Source organism: Vidua chalybeata, chromosome 1 (assembly GCF_026979565.1).
Source record: "Vidua chalybeata isolate OUT-0048 chromosome 1, bVidCha1 merged haplotype, whole genome shotgun sequence".
Taxonomy (NCBI): Eukaryota; Metazoa; Chordata; class Aves; order Passeriformes; family Viduidae; genus Vidua; species Vidua chalybeata.
The window spans coordinates 56,366,781-56,393,436 of record NC_071530.1 but is presented as its reverse complement, the minus strand read 5'-3'; the positions used below and the strand labels follow the sequence as shown (position 1 = coordinate 56,393,436).

The window sequence follows — 26,656 nt, the reverse complement described above, 5'->3', positions numbered from 1 at the left end:
TATTGTGAACATTTTAACAAAGGCAGCAAGATTACTGACACAGAAAGATATTAGTCTTTGGTCTTTGTTTGCCCAAGAGCAAAGAAGTCACCTGGAAGAGTGAATCCTGACTTCGCAGCCCTACTTAGTAGGGAGCACTAGTCATGTGGCATTTGAATTCCAAGACATGCCTTGTCAGTTAAACTAGTAAACGAGCAGTATCTCTAAAACAGCAGTACAGGTTGAATGGTCCAAGACTTCCTACACCTAAACTCCAGGTGAATTGTGATGATTCTTTGCACATTTGCATAACCCTAAAAACTGTCACAAAAGTGTGCTTATTCTTTCCAGCCATAATTTGTGTTTCAATCCCATTCATACTTCTAGGCATGGAGAAATAAGTAACTCCCAATTACTCTCATTACATTCTCTCTGACATTAGTGACTAAGAGAGCATCTGATTGCTTGCCTACAACCATTTGTGCTCCTTGCCTTAGAAGGTATGACTCAGGCTGATGCCAGCCTCCTCCCTCTTGGACCTCCTCCAGGCAGAACTTTCCCTGCACAAAGTCACCTCACGAGGTGAGCTGCAGTGTTGACAATGCAGATATGGGTGTTTCAGCCACAAGAAAGACATACACTGAAGAGGGGGGAAATCAGGGCAGTTGATTGCAATGGCAGCTCATAGACTGAAGGGACAGGGTGCAAGGTTTTTTTCACCTGGAACGCCTAAATCCAGACATGCCAGAGAGGGAAGCTTCATCAATTAGCGGAGTCACAATTTTCTCTGTCATGTCGGTCAGCACAGTAAAGGTGGGTTCCACAATGAAATCAATGAAACCTGAGCAGAAACACAAGCAGAGTCAAGCAGGCAAGAGGAGGATTTATGTGGAGTCCCTGCTTCAGTGAATACAGATGACCGCACTGTAAATGACAGTAAAAAAATTATACCTTGAAAGAAGGATAGGCAAATACTAGAAAGGGAAAACTGAGTTATACATTAATCCCTGACCCAAGATCCTTAATATAGCACACAATAAAAAGTACGTATATAAACATTGGAAAGACACCCTGGCAAATCAGAACATAAACTTGTCAAGACTTATTTTATAAGAGGAATAGTGTGATATTGAAGTCAAATTCCTAGTACATTTTGATAAAACTTAAAAATAAAATTCACCTTCAAAGAAGAACTCTCTCAAAGAAGAAAATAATCATAACAACAATAATACCAGTAACCATAAACCTCCCTTACTTACAACATTAGTATGTTGCTGTGAATTCCCTCTCCTCAGTGCTTGGCCAGCTTTTTCTTGTTGATTATAAAAGAGATCTAGATGCTTTCCCCACATTTTTTAATATTAAAAAAAAAAAAAAGGGAAAAAATAAAGACCCAGATATTTTCTTCTTCAGTATACAGTTTGACAGAAATTAATATGGGTCTGACCGGAACATTGGGAAATGCAGACTAAAGAGCTCTGTGGACATAAGGTCATGAGATGAAGGAAAATCTAAATTGCATGATGTCTTGGTTTGAAAAGACAGGTGTCTGCTAAGGAAGGCAGGAGCCTCCCTTGAAATAAAGAATGTTAACCTCCTCCCTCTGAATTATTATAATTTTGAAATTAAGGAGCTCTTAGGCAATGGTATGGGAGCAGGAATAACAATTTTTTATTAGGGAAAAAATAAAAGTAAAATAAAAATGCAGTCATACAAAACAACACTGACAGAGTCAGAATACAACCTGACACCCTGTCAGTCAGGGTGGGGTTGTAGTCTGATTAAATGGTGGCTGCAGTCCTCCTGGAGTGATAGCAGTGGTTCTGTTGAAAGCAGTGATCCTGTAGAAGGGTGTGGTTTTCCTCTGAAGATCTAGTGGTGGTGTAGATGGGCCTAGTCTTCCTCTAGGAATCCAGTGGAAAAGAAAGCTGCTCCTCTGGGAATCCAGTGAAAAAGGCTAACTCTGGTGTTTCAAATCTCAGATTATATCCAGTTAGGAATGCTTGGCTCCTCCCCCTGGCTGGAGCATTTCCCAATGGGATGATGTAATTTTATCAGTCATGCAGTAAGATCAAAGGTCCATTAACAGAAGATATTTTCCAGAGGGAGGATGGGCTGTGCTTCGAAGAGATAAAGAAAACTGCCCCACCTGGTTTTAACAGGTGTCCCAATTAACGGAAGATAACTGCCCCACCTCTAACAGATGGCAAAAGAATACACATCCCCAGCCACATATTCCATTTCCAACCCAAGATACATGAATAAAATGTGGAAGTGAGTAGCTTACATATTTCCCTGATTCTTTTAGCACTTCATTTATGAAATTACTTAGTGCTGCAGGTAGCCAAGAAAACAATGAAGTCCTTAATCCATCCTAAAGCACACTGGAATTCAGGTTACAATTACTACTATTACAAATTTTAGATATTTTAAAATTATTAACAATTAATTTTTTATTAATAATATTTTAATTTCTCTGACCAGGTCATGATATGTTTCTATGGTACTGGTGGTTCTAGATAATATATGAACAACAAAAGAAGTGATCGTGTGGTTCAGGCACCTGAATTCATGCTTCAATCCATGTTGGAACCCAGGGCACAGGGAATATTTCTCTCCCTGCCCCGAGGGGTCCTGACCCCCAGGGAAGCACTGCTTTTAACCTTCGCCCGAGGAGAAGGCTTCCAAGACTTTGGGATGGAACTTTTGGAGTCTACAAGTGTGTGAAATAGATAATAGAGAATACTGTGGTTTGTCACAGGGTGAGAAATTTAGGTTTTGGGATTTTAGTACGGAGGTAGATATGAGTCAGGATGGAGGATCTTGGGCATTGTCCGAGCTTCTTCTTCATCTACTCCATTTTCTGCAGTGTTGGTGGCACAGGGTGATTGGCTGGGGGAAGCCATAGTGCAGAGGTTACGTGGACAGACAAGGGATGAGTTATGGGTAGAAAGGTAGAAATAAAGTGTGTTTTAAGAGTTAATTGGACGCATTCTTTCCTTTGAGGAGCTTTTTCTGTTGAATTGCTTAATTTCATAATCCATACTGCTGAAACCTTCCATCTGTGTTTATGAGAAGCTTTAATTAATGAAAATGTGTGCCCACTGTTGTTGCATCTACAGTGACCTTACAGCAGCAAACCAGCAACTACAAATTGAGCCACAAGAACACAATTTCTGGGCTGTGTCCTTGATAGAACCAAAAGCACAATTTTATTTCACTAAGAACAAAGGTTTTAATTTGTGAGAATTGATGGCTTAGTGCTTGGTGCAGATGACAGTCACAGAATCACTGAGCTTGGAAAGGACCTTTAAGATCGTCCCGTCCAACCATATTAATAGCACAATTTGGAATTCAGTAAGAACTTACCTCTGCAAAGAAATGTAATTACTATTAATTGGGTAAATAAGTAAATGAAAGGAGATTATTTGTCTGAGAATCGAGCCTACAACTTTGAAAGTCTTATCTCAGCAGATAGCCAGAAAACAGGTTGTTGCAATTTAACAAAAGGGACATAAAGAAAGACACTGTCAAAATGTGCAGCAGACTGAGAAATTAATAATTTTATAATAGTAGAAGGCAAAACTAAAGAGTAGTCTATTAATGTCAATGGATTACTAAACTGCATAAATGAAATAGTATATGCCTTTGCCTACTGACAAGTGCCTCTAAGGTAAATAGTATTTGTGATGGTTTAATATAATAATAATTTTGCAGTGGCTTGACACAAGGGGCATAGGAACAGAAGATTCTTTCCTCTTCTGGTCTTTCTGAGCAAAGGAGCCCAAAAGGAGACGACCAGGAAAATGGGTTCACAAGCATACACAACCCTATGTAGAGGGTCCCTGGGGAAGGCACAACTCCTCTTCCATGTAAGGAGCGAGGAACATATCTGAAAGCTGATAAAACAGATATGTAAGAAAAGTATCTGCCTGTACCTTCCCCCACAGAACCAGAGAGGGAGAGTTTATCTTCTCCCACACTACAGCAATAAGCCTATGACCCGGAGTCTTCAACATGAGTTTTAGCTGAGACTGTAGCACTTCAAGTTTGTTGCTGCTTTCCTCCACCGAGCTACTGTCAGAACACACAATTTATGGTAAGTTATTGTTCCAGAGGAGTAAATGCTACAAGCCTGGTAACCAGGCCAGGCTTATATACGGCTCTTCAAACTCAGATTCTCAGGTGAATTGTCTAAATTTCCAAAGCCAAGAAAATCTGGGATGCTGTCTCTGAGATAATGGATTGCTTAACAGGAACAATGAAATAATTTTAAACAGAAACAGCTCTTAGCCAAAAATATAAATCTCTAGTTTCCTAGATTCAGGGAAATCTTTGTTTCATTCTTTGAGAGAAATTTCTTGCTTTAAACTTTTGTTTGCTTTCTTTAATGTTTTCTGTCTTTCTGTTTTTCTCAGTTCCCTCAGTTTCAGCATCCATGTTATCTTTCCTTTTTTATTCCATTTGGCTACCTATTCTCCAGCTGAGGCTGGAACATGTTCTTCTATCTACTTCACTTATTTCAGAAGTATAAAATCCACCCACAAATCCACCTTTTACATGTTCTCTTCATTGGGCCAAGCCCCCTGAATAGTTTTACTTCACTTAGCCCCTCTTGTTCTTTCACTACCTGTGAGGCTTGTTGCCTCATGCTTCCCCTACTTTTTCATCCAGTAACTGAAGGAGAGCTAGAGAAAGTGTTGTTGGTGAGTCTGCAAAAAGATCTCTTTTTCTGAATTGGTGGCACAGAAAAAGGTTTGCTAGTTGCTTGGCTTCAGTGAAAAATAATGGTTGGTTTAAAGCATCAGGAGGGAAAAGGTGACAGGAATAAAATGTTTTGTCCAGGTTATCAAAGGAGCTGACATTACATTTTCATATACACCAATGACACTCATTCACATGATATTCTCATGTATGTCCTGTCTTCACAAATCACAAAATCGTGGGGTATGTGTCACAAGCAGATACTGTAGTTATTTCTGCAAACACACCAGAGGTAATTTGGCTACTGTGTTGGAACCATCACCATAAATTTAATGGCTCCTCTTTGAATTGTTGATCTGGGGAAAATACTGCCATTGTGCCTTATTTTCTCTCTTTAACATAATTCCAAATTATATCACTAGGATCTTAGTGCTATTGAGAAGATGAAATTTTTCTTTTAAGATGCTACTTCGCATGCACCAAAAGGGACATACCTATTTGAGACTGAGCAATCATAGTAGATTTCCGATCACACAGAGGAGAGAAGGGCAGCCCTAGTTCTGCTTCTTTGTCACCCTGGAGAAAAAAAATTGACAAGAAATTTTAAAAAGACAAGACACATTGCACTTTTCATATATTATATCATGACTGTAAAAGCTTCTTATTTTACTTTCTTTAATTAAGTTTGGATTTTGTTTAGATTGGTTTTTTTTTTAACATAAATTGTGGAGAATTTGAGTCTTGATGGAAAAGTTATAGTCCAAGGAGAAGTTAGTGAACTAAGCATCTTGAGTCCAGTGACTTTTCATTAGAACTTTCCCTGCTTGCTTGGTACTTCTATGCACCAACTAAAAACCACTTGAGCACAAGAATGCTTCTCACTGCAGTTCTACAGACAGCTCGGTTCTCAGAGCAAATCTTTCATGAGCAAACCTCAGTGTCAGGACTGATTTTTCAGGGCTTGCAGTTCTTTGCACGTCTTTTTTAGTCTTTCAGATAAGACTGGCTGGATGCAGATTAATGATTTTTTCCAAAGAGAACATTAACAGTTTTCTATGAGAAAGTAACCTGCTCGGTTGATGTTGGGACAAGCTGTGGACATTGTCTACCTGGATATCTCCAAGACTTTTTATATGGTTTCCAATAGCTTCCTCCTAAAGACACTGATGCATTATAGTATAGACAAGTGGCCCATGCAGCAGGTGGGGAACTGGCTGACAGGCCCCAGCCTGTCAGCAAGTGGTGGTAAATAGCTTCTTTTCAAACTAGCAACCTGTCACAAGCGGGATACTCCAGCATTCAGTACTGGACCCAATGCCGTTTAATATCTTTACAAGTGATCTGGATGATGGGATTAAGTGTACCCTGGTGAAGTTTGCTGATGATACCAAACCAAGTGGGAAATGGAACACTTCTAAAGGGAGAGTCATCCTGCAGGTAGACCTAGATAGGCTGGAAGAGTGGGCTTACAAGAACCTTATGAAGTTCAACAAGGACAAATGTAAGGTCATACACCTGGGAAAACATAATCCAGGACCACAACACAGGCTGGGAACAACCCAACTGGGGAGCAGCTCTGTGGAAAAGGACCTGAGGGTCTTGTTGGACGACAAGCTAATACAAGTGAACTCTGTGGTGCTCTGGTGAAGAAAACAACAGAATGGTGGGCTGCATCAACAAGGGTGTCACCAGCAGAGATAATGAAATAATTATTCCACTCTACTCAGCACCTGCCAGGCCATAGCTGAAATAAAATGTTCAGTTTTGGTCCCCCCATGCAAAAAAAGAAGTGGATAGGCTAGAGAGGGTCAAGAGAAGGGCTATAGGGATGATGAAGCAACTGGGAAGCCTGTCATGTAAGAAAGGGCTGAGAGAACTGCATTGTTAAGCCTTGAGCAAAGAAAACTTAAAAGAGACCTTATCACCATGTTCCAATATTTAAAGGGTGGCTACAAAGAAGATGGAGACCCCCATTTTACAAGGAGGCACATGGAAAGATATGGGGTAATGGATACAAGTTACTCCTGAAGAGGTTCTGATTAAACACAGGACAAAAATTTTTCACAATGAGATCAGCCATTAAAATTATCTCCCCAGGGGAGTGGTGGATTCCCCAGCACTGGACACTTTTAACATTAAGCTGGATAGGGTGCTGGATCATCTTATCTAGACTGTGCAAGAAAGGTTGGACCAGATGATCCTTCAGCTTCCTTCCAACCTGGTATTCTATGATGCTGTGAATACAGCATTTCACATTACCTTTAGATTACATTTACATTTTAACTACATAAGTCCAAAGATGCCTACCAGCCCTCAGAAGTGAAAGTTCTTTTCTAGAATCACAAGTTGGTAGAAGATCAAGTGTTACAACCCCATATTTCCCAATTTTCCAGTTTTTCAAGTCATATGATCCAAAAAGCCCTTTAATTTAGTTCAGTCACTCTATAACATTGCTTTATGTTGAGAAGATATGTATAGGATGACACAGACGCAGTACTCCCCACAGAGCATTCAAATTTAAATAGCCTGTTAAATACACTGTAAAATAATTTACTTAAATTGGCAGGTCATTGTAATTGTGCTGAACTTCTTGCCAGTGTTCTGAACAATGTCAAATAGAAGCTAAAATATTCAGGAAACGAAGCAGAGAAAAGCTTCGGTGGGTATAAGAAGAGCTGAATTCTTACTTTTGTTAATATAACATACATAAAAGGGGTGCACAAGTTCTGTTAGGATTTTGTGTGGAACAACAAGCAATAATATCGTTCTAATGTAGAACAATTCTGATTTATGAAAGGAGCCTGATATACAAATGTCAGGGTAAAACACAAACTAAACACAGAAATATTTCCAACTAACATTCCTTTACTGTGTCAGCTGTGTCACTCAGAAAAAAACATCTCTCAATGCCAGCTCATAATTCTTGTCTTACTCCTTAGATCTTCTAAAACCCACAGCGGCTAACTGTCTAGGAAAAGAACACCTGCCTGTCTTTGTGAGTGCTCAGAGAGACACTTGGTTTCTAAGCTGTTTGAGCAGCTCCCTAATGGCTAGCTAAAATGTATTAGTAGAACTAATTAATTAAGGGAGGATGTTTGCTTTAAGAGATGCTCATAGATGTTGAGTATAAAAAAAACAGTATTGTACTTAGAATCTTTCATACCTACAGCATGGTCACTTGATTTATGAAGACCTGTGTCATGTTGCATCTCAAAATACTGGGAAATGAACACAGCTCAGGATCTTTTCTAATATAGTTTAAATCAGGCTTTATGTATCTGAAGAACACTTAGCAGAAAGGAAAGGAAAGAGTCTTCAATAAGTGACTGTAAGGAAATAAATATCTAATCCTAGGTCAAGCATGTTCCTTACAACCATAGTCCCCTTGGCTAGTAGTGGTTCTCAATATCATGGTTTAGGGATGGTATTCTCCAATTTAGCGCTCCCACTAAAAACCTCAAAAACATGCACTACTTGCTCACTCCCCATTACCCATTCCATTCCCTCTGCAGTGAAAGGTTGGAAAGGAGAATTGAAGGCATAAAAAAAGATACAGATCATAACTTAAGAACAATCTCCTGGAAACAGCAATGAAGTAAAACAAACAGTAATAACAACAATATGAACAGCAAAATTGTACAAGAGAACAACAAGTGATTCACATGCAGATGCTCAGCATGGAGCCCAACCTGACTGCTGCCACACTATCCCAACCCAGAAGAAAGCCCTTCCCCCATCCCAGGAAAATTATGTGAAGTGGTATAGAATAACCTCCGGGTCCTAGCCATGCCTCCTCTGGCTGCTGTAAAAATTACCCTGTCCTGTTCAGAACCAGGACAGTACCCACTCCTTATTCTATACCATTTGCATTATGCCCAGATCCTACACTTTCCAACTATATACTTATATACATAATATATATATATATATATATCTGTATGTGTTTACAAGCACTATTATAATCTTTGTAGTCAATGGTCATCCCTCCAAGATATTTATTGAGTTCATTTAGTCCATGACTGGGAATTCTATATCCATCATAGGTGTCTTTAAGGGCAGGAGGGCTGGTGTTCTGTTAAGTGGTTGCAAGCTGCATCAGGAGCTCACAACTGATGTATCTGGAGTAGTCCATATCCACTGTTCATGGTGCTTATGCGATACAGTGGCAATGTCATTCAGCAGCCAATATTATACAATTCAACATTACAGACTGCTCTCACCCAAAAATCAAATCCCTTCAAGGTAATGTTTCCCTGTCACTCTGCATTACATACCAAGTGCACCCAGACCCTTGAGCAAAACAATCCCACATTTGCTTGAAGCAGGGCTAAGCCAAACTTCTTTCCAAACATATTCCTCATTTGCAGCACAGTGACTTTGTCCCCTTATACAGTATATGGAGGTTTTAATTGCACAGGAGGAGCTCAATTAGCGGAGCCTCTAGTATGGACTAACCAGATGGCCTCCACAAAATATAGATCCCAATGCTTGAATATCCCACCACCTATGGCTTTCAACATGTTTTTTAACAGCCTGTTGTAACATTCAATATTCCCAGAGGCTGGTGCATGATAGTGAATATGATACACCCAATCCATACCATGGTCTCTGGCCCAGGTGTCTATGAGGTGATTTTTAAAATTAGTCCTGTTGTCTGACTCAATTCTTTCTGGGGTGTCATGTTGCCACAGAACTTGTTTTTCAAGGCCCAAGATGGCATTACAGGCAGTGAGCACATCTCCAGTGGTTGTTTCCACCACTGTAAGTACATACTACTTGGTGTGTTTGAGAGAGTGTGTTGTAATCAATCTCCCTGGCCTCCCCATATTTATATTTCAATCATTGTCCCCCATACCACAGAGGCTTTATGCACTTGCCCTGCTTGACTGCAGTGCATATTTCGCAGTTGTGGGTAACCTGAGAGATAGGATCCATAGTTAAGTCCACCCTCAGTCACAAGCCCATCTCCTCCCTCTTGCATCTCTTCCTTGATGACCTAAGGCATCATAGGCCCACCGAGTCAGAAATAATTCACCCTTATTCTGCCAACCCCAATCCACCTGAGACACTTAAATCTTGGCAGCTCAATCTACCCATCCATTGTTGCGTTGCTCTTCAGTAGCCTGATTCTTGGGTACACTGGCATCTATGTGACTTAGTTTTGCAAGTCAGGCAGCAGTGTCTTGCCACATTTCAGCAGTCCAGATGGGTTTATTCCACACAGCCAACCGGTCTTTTTCCATTGGTCTCTGGGCCACCCCCACAGAGCATTTGTTACTATCCAAAAGTCAATGTAGAGGTAGAGCACTTTCACTCTCATTTTCTCTCATTCAGAAAAATCTGAAGCCAGCTGGACACCTTACAACTCTGCAGCCTAGATCCACCTTGTCTAATTTTTGCAACTCATCACATAGAAGTCCATACAGCAGATTTTGACTTTTAGTATAGTCCTACAGTATAGCAGAACCATCAGTAAAGAGTGCATATCACTTTTCATTTTCTGATAGCTGATTATATATGGTGGGAGGTCCCCAGCACAGGTCATCTTTTCCTCCTCCAATGACGATGATAATCTAAAATTTTTGCCTTGAGGCCAATTCATGATTTGTGATTTTGTCTTCAGGCCAATATTCCTGGGCAATTAGGGGTTTCTATTTCAGCTTTCTAAGTGATCAGCACAGACCACTTAGCATGCATCGGAATGTGTGAAAAGGACTTTCCTTTTAAACATCCAGCCCAAAACAGACTATCAGGGTGCCATGAAGAGCTGTACTTCAGTGACAATCACTTCTGAAGCAGCTAGAATTCCTTCTTCATAAACTGCCAGTACTCCTTTTTCAGTTGAGATGTAACAGGCCTCATATCCTTTGTATTCCAGACTCCAGAATCACAGGGGTTACCTTCAAGTCTCCCAGGATACCTTTTGCCAGAAATTCCAGGAAGGATCATGCTCCCTGGCTGCAGTGTACAGCATATTTTTCACATTTTGTCCTGTACTAACTGGGCCTATTGCTCCCAAGGAATCTCCTCTTTAATTTGTTACAAAGCTTGTTACTGTTCAGGACTCCACTTAAAATGTTTCTTCTTCTGGGTCATTTGGTAGAGAGAGTTTGCAATCTGATTGTAATCTGGAATATGCATCCTTCCAAAACTCACAGTACTGAGAAAAGCTTGTGTTTCCTTCTTGCTGGTTGGTGGGGACATAGCTGCTATGTTTTTGACCATATCCACTGGAATCTGATGATATCCATCTTGCTATTTTACTCCTAAAACCTGATATTCCTAGGCAGGTCCCTTGACTTTGCTTTATGGCAAAATTTACCTTCAGGAAGATGTGGATTCTATTCTTTTTTCCAAAAAACTCTCTCTGTTGTGTTGCACCACACAATAATGTCATTGACATGTTGCAAGTGTTCTGGACCCCCACCGTCTTTAATTTTAGTCTGAATCAGTTCATGGCAAATAGTGGGGCTGTGCTTCCACTCCTAGGGCCATCAGTTTCAAGTGTAGGGACACGCTTCTAGGTAAAAGCAAACTGTGGCCTGCACTCTCTTGACAAAGAAATTGAGAAAAACACATTAGCAAAGTACATGGTGGCACCATTTTGCTGCCTTGGACTCCAGATCGTCCTTAAGTTTCAACATATCCATCACAGCAGCTCTCAGTGGTGGTGTGACTTTGTTCAGGATACAACAGTCTACTGTCAGTCTCCACTGGACTTATGCACTGGCCATATGGGGCTATTAAAGGGTGAGTGAAACTTGCTGACTACTCCCTGGCTCTCCAGTTCATGAATCATCTTATGGATGAGGGTCACGGAGTCCGGGTTGGTGCAGTATTGTTGATGATGAACTGTTGTAGCAGTGATTGGTACCCATTGTTCTTTGACCCTCAGCAGTCCCACAGCAGAAGAGTCCTCTGAGAGACCAGGCAAGGTGTTCAGCTGTCTAATTTCCTCTGTCTCCACAGCAGCTATCCCAAAAGCCCAACGATATCCTCTTGTGTCCCTGAAATACCCTCTCCTGAGTTAATCTATGCCAAGGACACACAGGGCCTCTGGGCTAATCAGAATGGGGTGCTTCTGCCTTTTGTTTCCAGTCAGGCTCACTGTAACTTCCAGTACAGTAATCTATTGGGATCCCCTGGTCACCACGGACACAGAGATAGATTCTGTCCTATAGATCTTGATGGCATCAGGGTACATTGTGTGCCAGTGTCAACTAAAGCCTTATACTCTTGCATGTCTGATGCACAAAGCCATCAGATCCATATAGACCAATAGATCGGGTTGTCACTTTCCTCCTGCTGGAGGCAGAGCCCCTCTAGTTCTAGTCATAGTAGTCATTGTTCATATGAACTGGATGTCCTTTCAAGAGGAACAGAAGAATGGATTCCATTCCATTGTGTCTGACAACTTGCCCCCTGGAAACTGGAACAGCATTTGTGCTTGAAGAATTTTCTGTGGTGCTTGTCCTTCCTCTCAACTCACACACCTATGCTGCTAGGGCAGAAGTGGGTTTTCCATCTTACTTTCTCATGTATTCTCTGTGGTATAGTTAAACTGCATGTTATCTCATGGTGTGTGCCGTTTCTCTTGAGCCAGTGAGTGCATGTTTCCAATAGCAGAGACTATGGCCCATAGTGGAGGGGCATAGGATATTTCCCCTCTAACATGCTTGAATCTTTCGAGTCTGTCTGCAGTCAGGAAGGAAAATATTTATTTTATATTGCCATAGTAGTGTTGTCACCTGAAGCCTTCTTTGTTACCTTTTCTTCATTGATATCAACGCTAATGAGTTGGTGTACAACAATGGTGTGCTACATACAAATTTCTGCCACATGGATTGTGTAAGCTGGACCTGATCTGAGTCTGCAAGGGACTGCTTGTTACTTGAACCCTTACAGGTTACCTACAGCACAGCTAATTCTTTTAGGTACTAGATACATTTCTCCACAGCTATCCCCCTGCTTGACCACACTACTAGAACATACTTGTGAGAATTTATACCTTTCTCTCACACTTGATGGGAGTTGCTCCAGAGGCTTAGAGTTTCTGTCTTCTTCCCAATCCCTTTGTCAATGACCACACCCTGGGACAGGGATCCCAGTTGCGTGGCTTCACTACCAGGGTTAGGTACCACAACCTTGTGAACAGACCAAGCAACACTGTGACCAGTGGCTCCATACATAGTAAAACTAATGCTTAGATCAAATTTGTTTCTAACACTCTGTGGCCACATCTGTTGTTATCTCAACTCTTTGAGTCCCACAGTGGGTGCCAATCTAGTCTGTTTTGGTTTAGGAATGGTATTCTTCAATTTAGTGCTCCCACCAAAAAACTCCAAACTATGTTCTACTCACTGCTCACTTACTCCTCTTTTCCCCCTTCCCTTCCCCTCCCCCTGCAGTGGGCTGGAGAGGACAATTGGAGGCACAAAAGGTAAAGATTAGTAATTGCAATAACAATAATCTACTAGAAACAGCAATGAGATAAGGAAGTTCAAGAGAGAGGAATTGATTCACAAGCAAATGCTCACTGAACACCACCCCAACTCATAAAACAACCCTTCCTTCATCCCTGGAAAATAAAGTGAGATAGAATAACCTCCAGGTCCTAGCCATGCCACCTCTTGGCTACTGCAAACAGTAACTCTGTCATGGCCAGAACTAGGACAGCAATTTGTGAGATGTGTGTGTGTTTTTCTTCTAATGCAGGGATGTACTCATTGAGCTAGTACTCAATAACTTCAATGAACATAAGTCTATGCTTCATGGTAAGCTTAATGGTTTTCCTGAAGAGGAAATTAATACTGCATCTGAATTTGGAATTAGAATGTGAGTTTTATATATAGCTTTATTTAAAAGTGTTATTATTAATCTTACAAAACTAAGGTAGAATTTGTTGGCTGAAATTAAAATACTCTTTAAAATATATAAAATAACAGATTGTCTCCATTACATGTGTAAAATAAATCAAAACTTGGAAGTTTTGTGGTCTCACATTTTAATGTGAGGTAATCTTAATTCCCTCGTAAGTCTTTGGAAGTCATGTATTTTAACACATCTAGTATAACTTTGAGCTAGAAAAGCATACATATACACAGATTTTTCCCTAAAATTCATGTTAAAAAAAAATCATCCTACTTGCATGAGTCTCCTGTGTGGCAAGACAGAATCAGTTGCAGATATAAGCTATCTGCTTCCACCCAGTAAAACAATTCTTGGTTTGAAAAACAAACCAAAAAATTAACTTCAAAGCAATTTTTTGCAATATCCTTGTAAAAAAAAAGGGATTACTGCAGTGCCTTTAAAAACAGATACCATTTTTAAAAATTGTCAGGACTTTTAAAGAATTGTTATATTTTTTTCCCTTTTGCATTTAGATTTACTATAGAACAGGAAGTTATTGGACTTTGCATGGAAAATAAGCACTTAACAATGAATTGCTTAGGTTAGCAATTCATGCTGGAGAAAAGTATCCTATACACTCCTTAAGTGTTCTGTTTGCTTTTACTTTTTTTTTTTTTAATTCTTCAAATGCTTTTTATTAATCACTTGAGAACCTTATAACCATCACACAGAGCTCAATGATTTGTCTAGATTTGTGGGTCTGTCAACAGGTGATCAACTATGAACTATAATTTTGTCCAGTTCATTTCTTTTAAAGTTAGGGCAAAGTTAGCCTTTTCCACATCCATTGCAACAATGTAAAGAGAGTTTTATAAAGTACAGCTACACAAACATGGTTTTATGGTTCTAGAGCTAAGTAGAGTGACATATATTCCATCTTTTCCTAATTTGGAAGAATTATTAACTTCCCAAATTAGAATTTCTACTATTTACATAATGTTTAAATCTATAGGGAATGTATCAGACATTAGCTTCCTATGCCTAAGAGGCATAATAGCCAGTGCTAATGGTGCTAGAGGAGAAAGCTTCATACCATTTGGGAGGTTCTTAAAAACATCAGAAAAAAAGCAACATATCCGTGTTAATATTTTCCTACTTCCTTACCCAATCCTACACACTCCCTCTCAATCGCAGAAAAGAAAAAAAATTCCCTAGCTTTACCTGTCTGAAGAACTCCTCTAGCAGACACATGGTCCAGCGGTGATGGAGATCCCAGGCCTTGGCTGGATGACTGATATCTGCTGTATGTAATAACAGTGATAAGGCTTTCGACTTGTCAATTCTGAAAACCCAAAGGATCAAAAAAATTAATTGTCTGCTCTTGCAGGGAAGAACAACAAAAATCTTACCTACAGGAAAATAAGGTAATTAGAATCTTTGACCAGGATATTGTGAAAGTGGTTTCTTTGATCATAAAATCAGACAACTCTGAAAGACTGTCTTATTTCTCCAATACACAGCATTCCTGTTTTAAAAGAGATACTAAGAAATGCAAAATGAAATATTGCTCAGCCTTGCTCAGAAACTTTCCAGGCTTGCTTGTCCACTAGCAGTCTTGAAGAGCTGCTGTGCTTCCCATCTCATTGGTACTGTATTTTATACAGCTTAGAAGAGAAGATAGTCCCTATCATCCCACTGTAATGAACAGTGGGGATCTCTAGAGCTCTGACAAATCTAGACAATAACTGATAAATTTTTCACTGATAGAAAATCAGTGCGAGTACAGAAGGAAATGCTGATTTCACAGAAAAAAGTGCTGGTGATTTCTTGTGACCATAACCTAAGAGGCTAGCCCAAGAACCCAGTAAATAATGCTTTCTTGGTATGGGTGTTCTCATTTTTTAATTCTGCTTTTTTGGCTATCCAAAATGGTTTAAGGAGTTGTAGCTTCTGATGGGATCAGGTGGCTAGCCACCTGATACAGGTATAATACTGATACAGGTATAATTATGATACAGGTATAATTCTGTGTCCAGGGTGAAAAACTGACCATCACTTGGAACAATATAGAAAGAATTTTTTGGGGAAGAGCTGTGGACAAAATACTACAGCTTCCAGTGGCATACTGAGAAGAAGAAAAGGCTTTCCCCATACTACTCCATCTGTTACTTTCCAGTCCTTCCCTCAGTGGATCTCAAGTTTTCATCTGTTCTCTGATTATGAAGAAGGCCCCTTCTGGGGGTGACAGCTGATACCATCTGCATAAGGTAAGGGCAAAGTGCAAGTTATGCAGGTCTTATAACCTTAAGTCATACAATTATAGAGGTTACTCTACTGAATCATGTCCTTGATGTTACCCACCAGGGAAATGCCCAATGAGGCTGGTCCCAACAATGGTGACATTTGAAAGCTTTGGGCCACCAGCACAGAATATAGATGTTTATGTAGGCATGTGTCCATCTCTTCATAAGTTAATTAATTCAAAATTCACCAGCAGAAAGAAAATTGCTGTAGATATCAAAGAAAGAGAGGGCCTCTGGAGAGGTGCTTTTGAAGTTAAGCACATTGGCAAAGCACCAGCTGAAATGCAGCCCCCTCACTGCACTATGTTGTGAAATTACTCACCCTTCTGGTTGCTGCAAAGCATTCTTCATAGCTTTGATTTGCTGAAAGTGACAGGACATATCGGTAGCCAACACCATCTCAATGACTAGAGCTCTAAATTCCCTTTTGGATAACGTCACAATGAGAGCAACAAGGAAAGAGAAGCACAAAAACCAGCATCAGACACACTGCAGTCTCTTGTTATCTGCAAATTATTGACAGCAATACTTTTGTATGTAACTCTTCATTCCTCTTTCAGGGATGGGGAAGAGGATGAAGGATTTTCTGCACACAGAAATGGGAGGGATGCAAATGAAGCCAGGTGGCTAATCCTTGGTAAGAGAAATATTAGATACTTTCTGAAGAGCACATTGGTATTAGTACTTCTTTTTCAATTAAGTACAAACTTCTTAAATAGTTTTCTTTTCTAGGGCATTCTTAGAAGGAAGGGAAAAGACTGTTTAAAGTCTCAGAATCAGGTAACTTGATTTAACTGGTCAATATGCATGTTTAAAGTCGAGTCATATGGTGGAAAATCACACATTAAAAAATATTGCCTACTATATATGATGTGTATATGAAATAAAGACCTTTGAGAAACTGCACTATTTCTCTGCTATTATTAACTCAAAATATTCCAGTATGAGATTTTGTAAAGCAAACTTGCTGTCCTGGGTTTTTTTCCTGGACTAGAGTTAATTTTCTTCTTAGCTGGTACAATGCTGTGTTTTGGGTTTAATATGAGAATAATATTGATAACACACTGATGATTTTGTTGTTGATAAGTAGTACTTACTCCAAAACACAGACTTTGGAGTTTCCTGTACTCTGACAGTGAGCAGGTGCACAAGAAGCTGGGAAGGAGCATAGCCAGGACAGTTGATCCAAACTGGCCAAAGACATACTTTATATCATAGAATGTCATGCCCAATATATAAACTGGAGCCAGTGATCACTACTTGGTGACAGACTAGGCATCAGTCAGCAGGAAGTGAGCAATCACTTGTTTCTCTTGGATGTTATTTGTCTCTCTCTTACATTTTCATTACTCTTATCATAATTATCATCATCATCATTAGTAGAAGTATTACAACAGTAGTTTAGACTCCAGTTGAAATTTCTCTGAAGATTATATGGATATTCCTAAACAGTTTAAAATACCAGAATGTTCTGATCTAGCACACAATACAAATTTCTCTTTCTCTCAGTTCAGTCTCTACAGATTAACAGAGGAAGAACAGCTCAAGTTTAGCATACTAGCTCAGGATTTTGAAGATTCAGAAATGGGTCAGCATTCATTTAAAAATAAATCACTGTTCTCCTTTTTATGAATGTCTCATGAAGTCTATTTTGATGATTCCTCTCTTGCCTATAGCAGCTGTGCTCAGATTCCAGCCCCAGGCCACCACTGTGTACAGACCCAAGACTGCTGTGCTTACCTAGTCCCATGGGTGGCACAATGGATGCTTCACCACCAGTTCTGCAACAATGGTGGTATCAGTTGGCCTTGGTCTTCACCCCCTATAACCACCTCCTCCTCCCAACCCATAAGTACAATGAGTTGCATAGTTAACAGTGTCCCAAATAATTATATGATGAATGAAAAGTAACTATTTTTTTTTTTTATTTGCCAGTCCTGGCCAGTTCTCAGCAGCACAAATGTCTCTGTCAATACAACTGAGAGAGAAGAACTTTCACAAGAATCTAGTGTGTTAATGCTGTGGGAACAATTAATGTTGGGAAACAGAAGACTTTTCACTACGTCCTCTGGACTACAACGCCATCATACTGCTCTGCATGGGCTACTTCGTGTGTAGCTTATTGAAGTAGGAATACAAAAGCAAAGGGCTCCATTCAGGCAAATGACTCAGTGATTGCAGTGAAAGAATGTACATATATGCTTACAAGCCCATAGATTCCTTTTCATAAATGTAAATCTGGAACATGCACATCATTTGACCTCTGCACATATTTCAGATCATCATTTTCTCTGAAACAGAGATGAAAAATACTCCTGAAATGGTAAAAAAAAAAGTAAGGATTTCACAATTTAAGAGTTCTTATTTGTCACTTCAAATAACAGGCATCACAACAGCACGTGACTTTGAAAATCAATAGGTAAATGTTATAGGTAATGCATGAGAGATCTCAAAAGATGTAACACTTGAGCATTATACATTTATGCATTTGGTAACAAGTTGATAGAATGCTGAAATTCATTACAGAGAGAGAATCAAAGATAGATATTTATCCATTTCTTGGTTTTGCATCTGAGTCAGATTACAGCCTAGGAAACACACAACTGTTATTTTTGCTCTTACCATCTTGAGCACTTTGTTTCTGCAATTGTCGCCTTGTTCTTTTGAGAGTTTTAAAGTTCTTCTAAAAGTTTTCTATGCCTTCTGATGTTTACATATTTCTACTGAATTTTCTCACACTGTTCATGTAAATAATGATTGTTTTGCATTCTTCTTTGTGGGTGGAGAGAATTGATGGACTGTTGGTTTGACTAGTGTGGTTGGAGAGGTAGCAATTTCACCCTCCAATCCACTGTCACTTTTGCTATTCTATATATAGTGGAGTCAGAAAATAAAATCCTCTCTTTTGATTCTTTTTCTTCCCTCTTTTACATAATGTGTCTGTGAGTTATTTCTTGTCGTAGTGTGACATGCAATCATCTTCAAAGTCTACACTACACATTATGGTGCTATGCTCTGCATGCTGCCTAGCAGCTTTGGCTAAATATACCCAGGAAATATTTTACAAGAAGTGTTTCCACTGAAATGTCTCTTGACTATATTTAATTATTCCAATAATGCACAAAAACCTGTTAATATTTTACATTACATACTTTCAGAGTTATCTGGTTTTTGTCTGGGCTCACATCTTTCTATTAGAGAAGCGCAGTATATAAAATCAGAGGAAAAGCAAGTCAACTGAATCAGTTTCCAATTTTTTTTAGAGAATATATTTCACAAACTCAAAGACAAAATGAGGTAAGAGAAGAGGCTGCACTACTTTTAAATATCAATACATTGCTACAAAACTGTCCAAACCATAGCACTGAATACTTACGCTTTATAAATATTATTACTGACATATGGTGAACAGGCAGGAAAGTTAGGTCTCTCTCCATCTTACCAGTGAGACAGTTAACTCAGATATCTCCCAGGTATTTGTGCAGTATCTTGTTCTCCTTTATTCTATAGTATTCAAACACAGTTTTGTATTCAGGAAAAAGTTAATGAAGAATAAATGTTAATTCATTCAAACACTATCTGTTATGAGTAATTTCTTCCATAACTTGACTTCAGAAAAATTGTCCATATCATTAAAATATAAATAAATTAAAACTGTATCCAAGAAAAGAAGAAATAGGGCAAGCTGATGAAAAAGGAAAGATGATTATGCCCCTACAATCTGCCTACTATATCAAACTGATAACTTTAGACATGTCCTTGAGTTAATCTCTTTGTGAAAGTCACAGATGCATCATGTTAAGTATTCAAAAATGTGATCATATCAGAACATTTAGATGCTTGCCTATCAACTCAGGCCCAGGAAATGCCCTGAAGACAATGGAAGCTTCCACTGGCACTTTAAGAGCTAAATCAATCTACTGTTTTACTCCTGGTCATGTGGCATCATGGCATCAAGTATGGTTGGAATATGGAAGAGATGTCCTGAGATCTCCATAATCCACAATGGTTTTCATTAAAGGAAAATAACAGTGCTCTTCAGTACCTCCTCCCCAACTGCATCCTCTCTCTCCCTCTCCTAAAATACAGTAAAAATCTAACTCAAAGAAAAGACAGTCCTCTAAAGATTCAGTCTGCACTGTGGCCTTGACAAAAGAAGCATGAGCCAAAGGGAGAAAGGAAACTAGTAAAGAGCAGAGCAGTAACACCTTATGTCACTACTGGACACTTCCCAAGCCTGTATTGCCTTCTGTCTCTTGATATTCCCTGAAAACAAGGGACTGGGACACTGCAGGTGAATTTTGGATGGCACTGAAGCAAGGCACTTGGGATTTCTGTTGTGTGATAAGGATATCAACCAGGGGATTGCAATAAGGCCCAAACTCCCAGCCTCTGGATGCAACTCCTAGCAATTGTTGAGGAGAGATACCTTTGCCAAGAGCACCTCCAGCAGCATCAAGGAAAGCCACCAAGCAAGGAATCCAAAGCTTGAAAGAACTGGCTATGATCTAGATAATTTTCTCAAATAATGATGAACACAAAAGAATTCCAGACCCTGTACAATATTAATGTGGTTGAAGCTTGCACAGCTTGGGACATAAGTGTACCCCCACTTCCTAGTGATACTGCAATGGAATGAGGAAAACGAGACAGTGAGTACCATGATAAGAAGGCTACAGACATATGAAGACACTGTTCACATCTCAACCTGAGCCACGTCTCAGCCTTGGAAAAAGACCTGACTGAGTGTATGTGGAAATTGGAAGAGAGGATTGCAGAGAGCCATCATGTCCCAGATTGAAAAGCAAGATGTATTCTATTTGCCGTCTGTATGGCAGTTGTCTTGTGTTAAGTGGGCAGTTTTTCCTTATCTCTTCCACAATCGATCCTCCCTCTGGGGAGACATCTGCTGATAACGGGCCATTGAGTGTCACTGCATGTCTGATAAGAACTATAGAATCCCATTGTGAGATGCTCCACCCAGAAAGAGGAGCCAAGCATTCCTACCTACATATAGTCTTGAGATTCTGGCCCACCAGCACAGCTTTTTCTGTGCTGGATTTTCCCAGAGGAACAGCTGCCTCTTTCACTGCCTCTTCAGAGGAAAACTACACCCTTTTCTACAGGATCACTACTCCAACAGAAACACACCTGACACTCCAGGAAGACTGCAGCCACAATTCCAATTGGACTGCTACCAACATCCTGTCCAACAGGGCGTCAGGTTGTATTCTGCCTCTGTCAGTGTTGTTTTGGTTTACTGCATTGTTTATTTTATCTTTTTATTTTCTTCCCTAATAAAGAACTGTTATTCCTACTCCCATATTTTTGCCTGAGAGCCCCCCTTAATTTCAAATTTATAACAATTTGGAGGGAAGAGGTCTACATTTTTCTATTTCAGGGGAGGCTCCTGCCTTCCTTAGCAGACACCTGTCTTTCCAAACCAAGACACATCAGAAACTCAGAAAGGAGCTTAGGGAGGGCTTTTTTCACATTTCACCAGTACAGACCAGAATCCCTGGTATCTGAAGTAGGCATCCCACAGCTAGGGAGAGGGAATACACTCCACAAGGCAAGCTATGGTTCTTCCTCTGTGAATATGGAGAAGGCATGAGAAGATGGGATGGAAAATCCACTTCCATCTTAGCAGCACAGGTACATAAACTAAAAGAAGAAACTACTAACAAAGGAAATTTGGTAAGAATTAATTTAGGTCCAGTTTCCTATGGGTGTGCTCCTGGGCAGAATAGAAGTTAAGATGACATGTCTGATCCCTTTGAAGGGACCTCCAGAATGTATGCCCAGAGAGTGAATGATAGCCAAAACTAGAGGGGTTCTGCCTCTAGCCTGATAGAAACACGGGAAAATCGTATCTATTGGATTGTGTGGATCAAATATCCTGGTGCATCAGAACCACAGAAATACAAAACTTTGACTGACACTGGCATACAATATACTCTGATGCCATCATGACATTGTGGGGACAGAACCTGTTTCCGTTGCTGGGGTGATAGGGGGTCTCAGCAGTTGACTCTGTTAGAAGCTGAGATGACCTTGACTGGGAAGAATGGAAAAAACAACCTATTTTGACTAGTCCAGAGGCTTTATGTATTCTTGGTATAGATTTCCTTAGGAGTGGTTATTTCAAAGACCCAAAAGGACTTTGCTGGGCTTTTGGGATAGCTGCTGTGGAGACAGAAGACATTAAACAATTAAACACCTTGCCTAGTCTTTCAGAGAGCCCTTCTTCAGTAGGACACCTGAGGATTGAAAAACAGCAGGTACCAATTGCTGTCAAAACAATGCACTATTGACAATACCGCACTGACTGAGACTTCGTTATTCCCATCTGTAAGACGATCCATTAACTGGAGATCCAGGGAGCGGTCAGCAACTAATGAAGTCACACCCCCACTGAGTGCTGCTGTGACAGACATGCTGGAACTTCAGTATGAACTGGGGTCCAAGGCAAAAAAGTGGTGCCACCATTGACATTGCTAATGTGTTTTTCTCCATTCCTTTAGCAGCAGAGTGCAGGCCACAGTTTGCTTTCACTTGGAGGGGCATTCCCTACACCTGGAACCAATGACCCCAGGGGTGAAAGCAGACTCCCACCATTTGCCATGGAAAAAAGTGAGGCTCCAGAACATCTACAGTACATTGATGACATGATCCTTTGGGGTAAAATGGCACAGGAAGTTTTTGAGAAATGGGAAAAAATAATCCACGTTGTCCTCAAAGTGGGTTTTGCCATCAAACAAAGTAAGGTCAGGGGACCTGCACAAGAAATTCAGTTGCTAGGAGTGAAGTGGCAAGACGGACATCAACACATTCCAGAAGAGGTGATTACCAACATAGCTACTACATCCCTTCTGACCAGCAAGAAGAAAACACAAGTTTTCCTAGGCAACATGGATTTTGTGGGGATGCAAATCCCAGAGTACAGCCAGATTATAAGCCCTCTCTGCCTTGTGACAAAGAAGAAAATTCTTTCATGTGGAGCCCTGAACAACAACAGTACTTTGAACAGTTTGCCCATGCAGTAGCCCTTGAGTCAGTCAGGATGGGACAGAATGAGAAGAATGTGCTCTACACTGCAGCCAGGAAGAATGGTCTTTCCTGGAGCCTATGGCAGAAGGTGCCTGGAGAAACTCGAAGATGACCTTTGGGTTCAGGGACACAAAGGATATGAGGCCAACTACACCCCAAAGGGAAAAGGGATCTTAGCAGCTTATGAAGAGGTTTGAACCACTTTAGAAGTGATTACCACTGAAGCACTGGTCATTCTTACACACTGACTACCAGCGCAGGGCTGGATATTAAAATGGAAAGTCCCTTCCACATATCATGCCACTGATGCTACATGGAGTAAGTGGATGGCTCTCATCACACAGCAAGCTTGGATAGAAAATCCTAATCACCCTGTGTTCTTGGAAATTATCCTGAATGGCCTGAAGGTGAGAATTTGCAACTATTATTTAAAGAGGAAGATGAGTAGGTGACATATACTGAGGAGACCCTGCCCTATAAGTAGTGAGAGGCAATACACTCTCTCCACTGATGGCTCTTGCTGTATCACAGGGTCTAATAGGGAATGGAAAGCAGCTGTACGGAGCCCTATACAGTGAGTTGTGGAAGCAACCAATGGACAAGGTGAATTAAGTCAGGTTGCAGAGCAGAAAGTCATCTAACTGGCTATGGAGATCACTGAGTGAGAGAAGTGGCCAACACTCTACCTCTACAATGACTCATAGATGGTAGCAAACGCTCTATAGGGGTGGCTGGAAATTTGGATGAAAGCAAATTGGCAGGACAGAGGAAAACCCATCTTGGCTGCTCAAGTATGGCAAGACATTGCTGACCAGGTAGAGAAAATGATCATGAAAGTTCATCATTTGGATACACATGTGCCTAAGAATCAAGCTGATTATGAGATTCATAGCAATTAACAGGTAGAGCAAGCTGCCAAAATTAAAGTGTCTCAGGAAAATATAGACTGGGAACACAAGTGTGAGTTAATTTGAGCTTGGTGGGCTCAAAATAATAATTCCTCAAGTCATTAGGGAAGAAGAGATGTAACATATCAATGGGCTTGTGACCAAGGGGTGGACTTGACCATGGATACTATATCCCAGGTAATCCATGATTGTGAGATGTGGGCTGCAATCAAGTAGGCCAGGCAGGTAAAGTCTCTGTGGTATGGGGGGCATTGGTCTGAATGTAAGTACGAGGAGACCTGGCAGATTGATTACATCACACTGCCACAAACCCACTAAGGCAAATGTTATATGCTCACAATGGTAGAAACTACCACTGGATGGTTGGAGATGTATCCCATGCTTTGTGTCACTGCCCAGAACACTATGCTGGGCTTCGGAAAACAAGCCCTATAGCAACATGGCATGCCTGAGAGAATTAAGTCAGACAATGGGACTCATTTCAAAAATAGCCTTATAAATACCTGTACCAGATGCTGGGAAAGTCAAGCAGAGCAGTGGACTGTTAAAAACCACACTGAAGGCAATGATTTATGGGACCTTTAAGCTGTAGCATCTGCATTTAGCAAAGGCTATCTGGTTAGTTAACACCAGAGGTTCGATTAACTGAACTGGCCAAATCATTACCTCTGTGCACAGTAAATGGAGACAATGTTGCCATGACGAGTATGAGAGCTATATCAGGAAAGACAGTTTGGGTTAATCCCACTTCAAGCAAAGGCAAACCCAGCCATAGGATTGTTTTTGCTCGAGGACCTGGTTACACTTGGTGGGTAATGCAGAGGGACAGGGAAACATGTTATGTACCTCAAGGGGATTTGGCTTTGGGTGAGAACAGTCTGTAATGTCGAATTGCATATGTAACACTTGTTCCTGAATGACAGTGCCACTCCATGTTGGAAATAACATGAACAATGAGAATGAGCTGCTCCCATTATATCAGTCATGGACCAAATGAACTCAATGCATATCTTGGGGGAACAATCTACTACTGAAATAATACCTGTATTTGTATATAGTTGTTTATATGTGTGTATGTATATAGTTAAAAGATATTAATTGGGACATGATATAGACGATATGGAATAAGGAGTGGGTGAAGTCTTAGGTGGGTGACCCAAAAAATATGAATTGTATTCCATTATTCCTCTATGCCAGTCCATGCAGTTTGTGTTGCTGTCCCATTAAAACTCAGGGATCAGAAGTGGATCTGGAACCAGTGTTTTGGGTCCATGGAGACTGGAGGTGCCAGGGTCCCTTTAAGAATGGGGGAACACAGACAGAGCTCTCCTTCTTGTTTCTCTGTGGGCTGCCAAGAGAGTTTCCTGGGGCACACTCTCTGGGCCAGGGCAGAGAGAAGCAGAAGCATTCTTTAGCTTCTCTCTGAACTCCATGGGAAATTGCCTGGTGCAGTTCTCTGAGAAACTGCATTTGTCAATCCTAGACTGTTTTGGAGGAAATGTCCTAACAACTTTTTTGGTCACAGTAGCCATGGGCAATCCCTGTCCCTGCAGCTGGAAGAGGACCTTTTTTTGGCATCTATGTTTTTGCTTCTGCCACTCAGGACAGTTATGCTGTGAAAATTGATCCTCCCCTCTTCCTCCATGAGTTACAGCTGCTGCCCCAGATCCAGCTGCCACTGTTGACAGAGCTGCCGCCATTAGGAGAGACCCTGTCAGGTGGCATGGAGCAAATGGTTCAGCAACATTTGACTGGTTTTGAATAGGAATAGTTCTCCAAGTTCTCCAGGTTTCCTTTGTTTTATCCTTGTTCCCCCTTCATTGTTATTTGGGGCAAGACAGAGTTTTGTAATCACTGAGGTTCAGTTGTACTGTTAGGGTTTTTTTTCCTTTGCTCTCTCTCTCTATCACATGGTTGGGAGAATGTATCTTCTCCGCTATCCTGTCTTTGTCGTCTGGCTGATGCGGTCTTCTTCAAAAGTCTCCATATTGGGGGAGGGGCTTCTCTGCCATCTTGTTTCCTTTGTTCTTGGGGAGTCAATAGGATTCAGAACCTTCGTATCAAGTGGTTATTACTGTTATCTTGATTGTGGCTGGGTTTATTGTAGCAAACGTACTTTTCAACTTTTATCTTCTTGCATTCGTGTCTCTTTGTTGGAGACAGGGGAGTGGTTAAACTGAAAAAGATGGTAGCTTGTTTCCCAAGCTCCACCCCATAAGTCGTCTCTAACCAAGACACTTCTCAGGAAAAGGTGTCCAGTTCTGGCTTCAGAGTTGAAAGCAACACCTGTGTGGCAATCAAGGAACTGCAGAAATGCAAATCAAAGCCACAAAATGCTGTTCCAACTGTGAGCAACTCTACAGTTGTTGAAACTGGCCTAAAAGACATAGCAAGAGCTGCACTACACCTTGTTAGCTTGCGCTTCTCTCTTCTATACTCCGCCACACAGTACACACTGGTGGCATAATTTTTTTCAGGTTTCTCACCGAGCTGAGATAATTCAAAGGATAATTCCACTTCTCTAAGAAAACATAAGCCACGATCTAAAAATGCTGGTCTCCATCAATCTTTACAGCAAACCAGCTAAGCTGGCTTACATAGAAACCCGCAGACAATGAAGTCTGCTAACAGTGACAAGAATTTATAGAAGTCTAAAACAGGAAAACTTACTGCACAGTTACAATAGTTATGTCTTCTGAACTATGTAGCTAATTTTGTTCATTCAAAGTCTCAGAACTTTATTATTATACAAATTAATAGGAAAACACTGCATTAAAAGAAATATCATCATTGGGTAATTCTTGCTAAAGGTATAAAACTCAGAATATGTATGTGCCCATCCTGAGTACATAGGAATCTTAC

The 26,656-nt window shown here is 40.5% G+C and overlaps 1 protein-coding gene across 1 annotated transcript in view; it reads right to left on the bottom strand.

Annotated features, from left to right (window-relative positions):
- PDE1C (phosphodiesterase 1C) overlaps window positions 1-26,656 on the bottom strand; it is a 113,861-nt gene that overhangs the window by 64,064 nt on the left and 23,141 nt on the right. Inside the window, 4 exon segments of the mRNA XM_053959357.1 lie at window positions 700-820; window positions 5,178-5,259; window positions 14,755-14,875; window positions 16,159-16,260. Of these exon segments, the coding sequence (XP_053815332.1) occupies window positions 700-820; window positions 5,178-5,259; window positions 14,755-14,875; window positions 16,159-16,260 (426 nt within the window).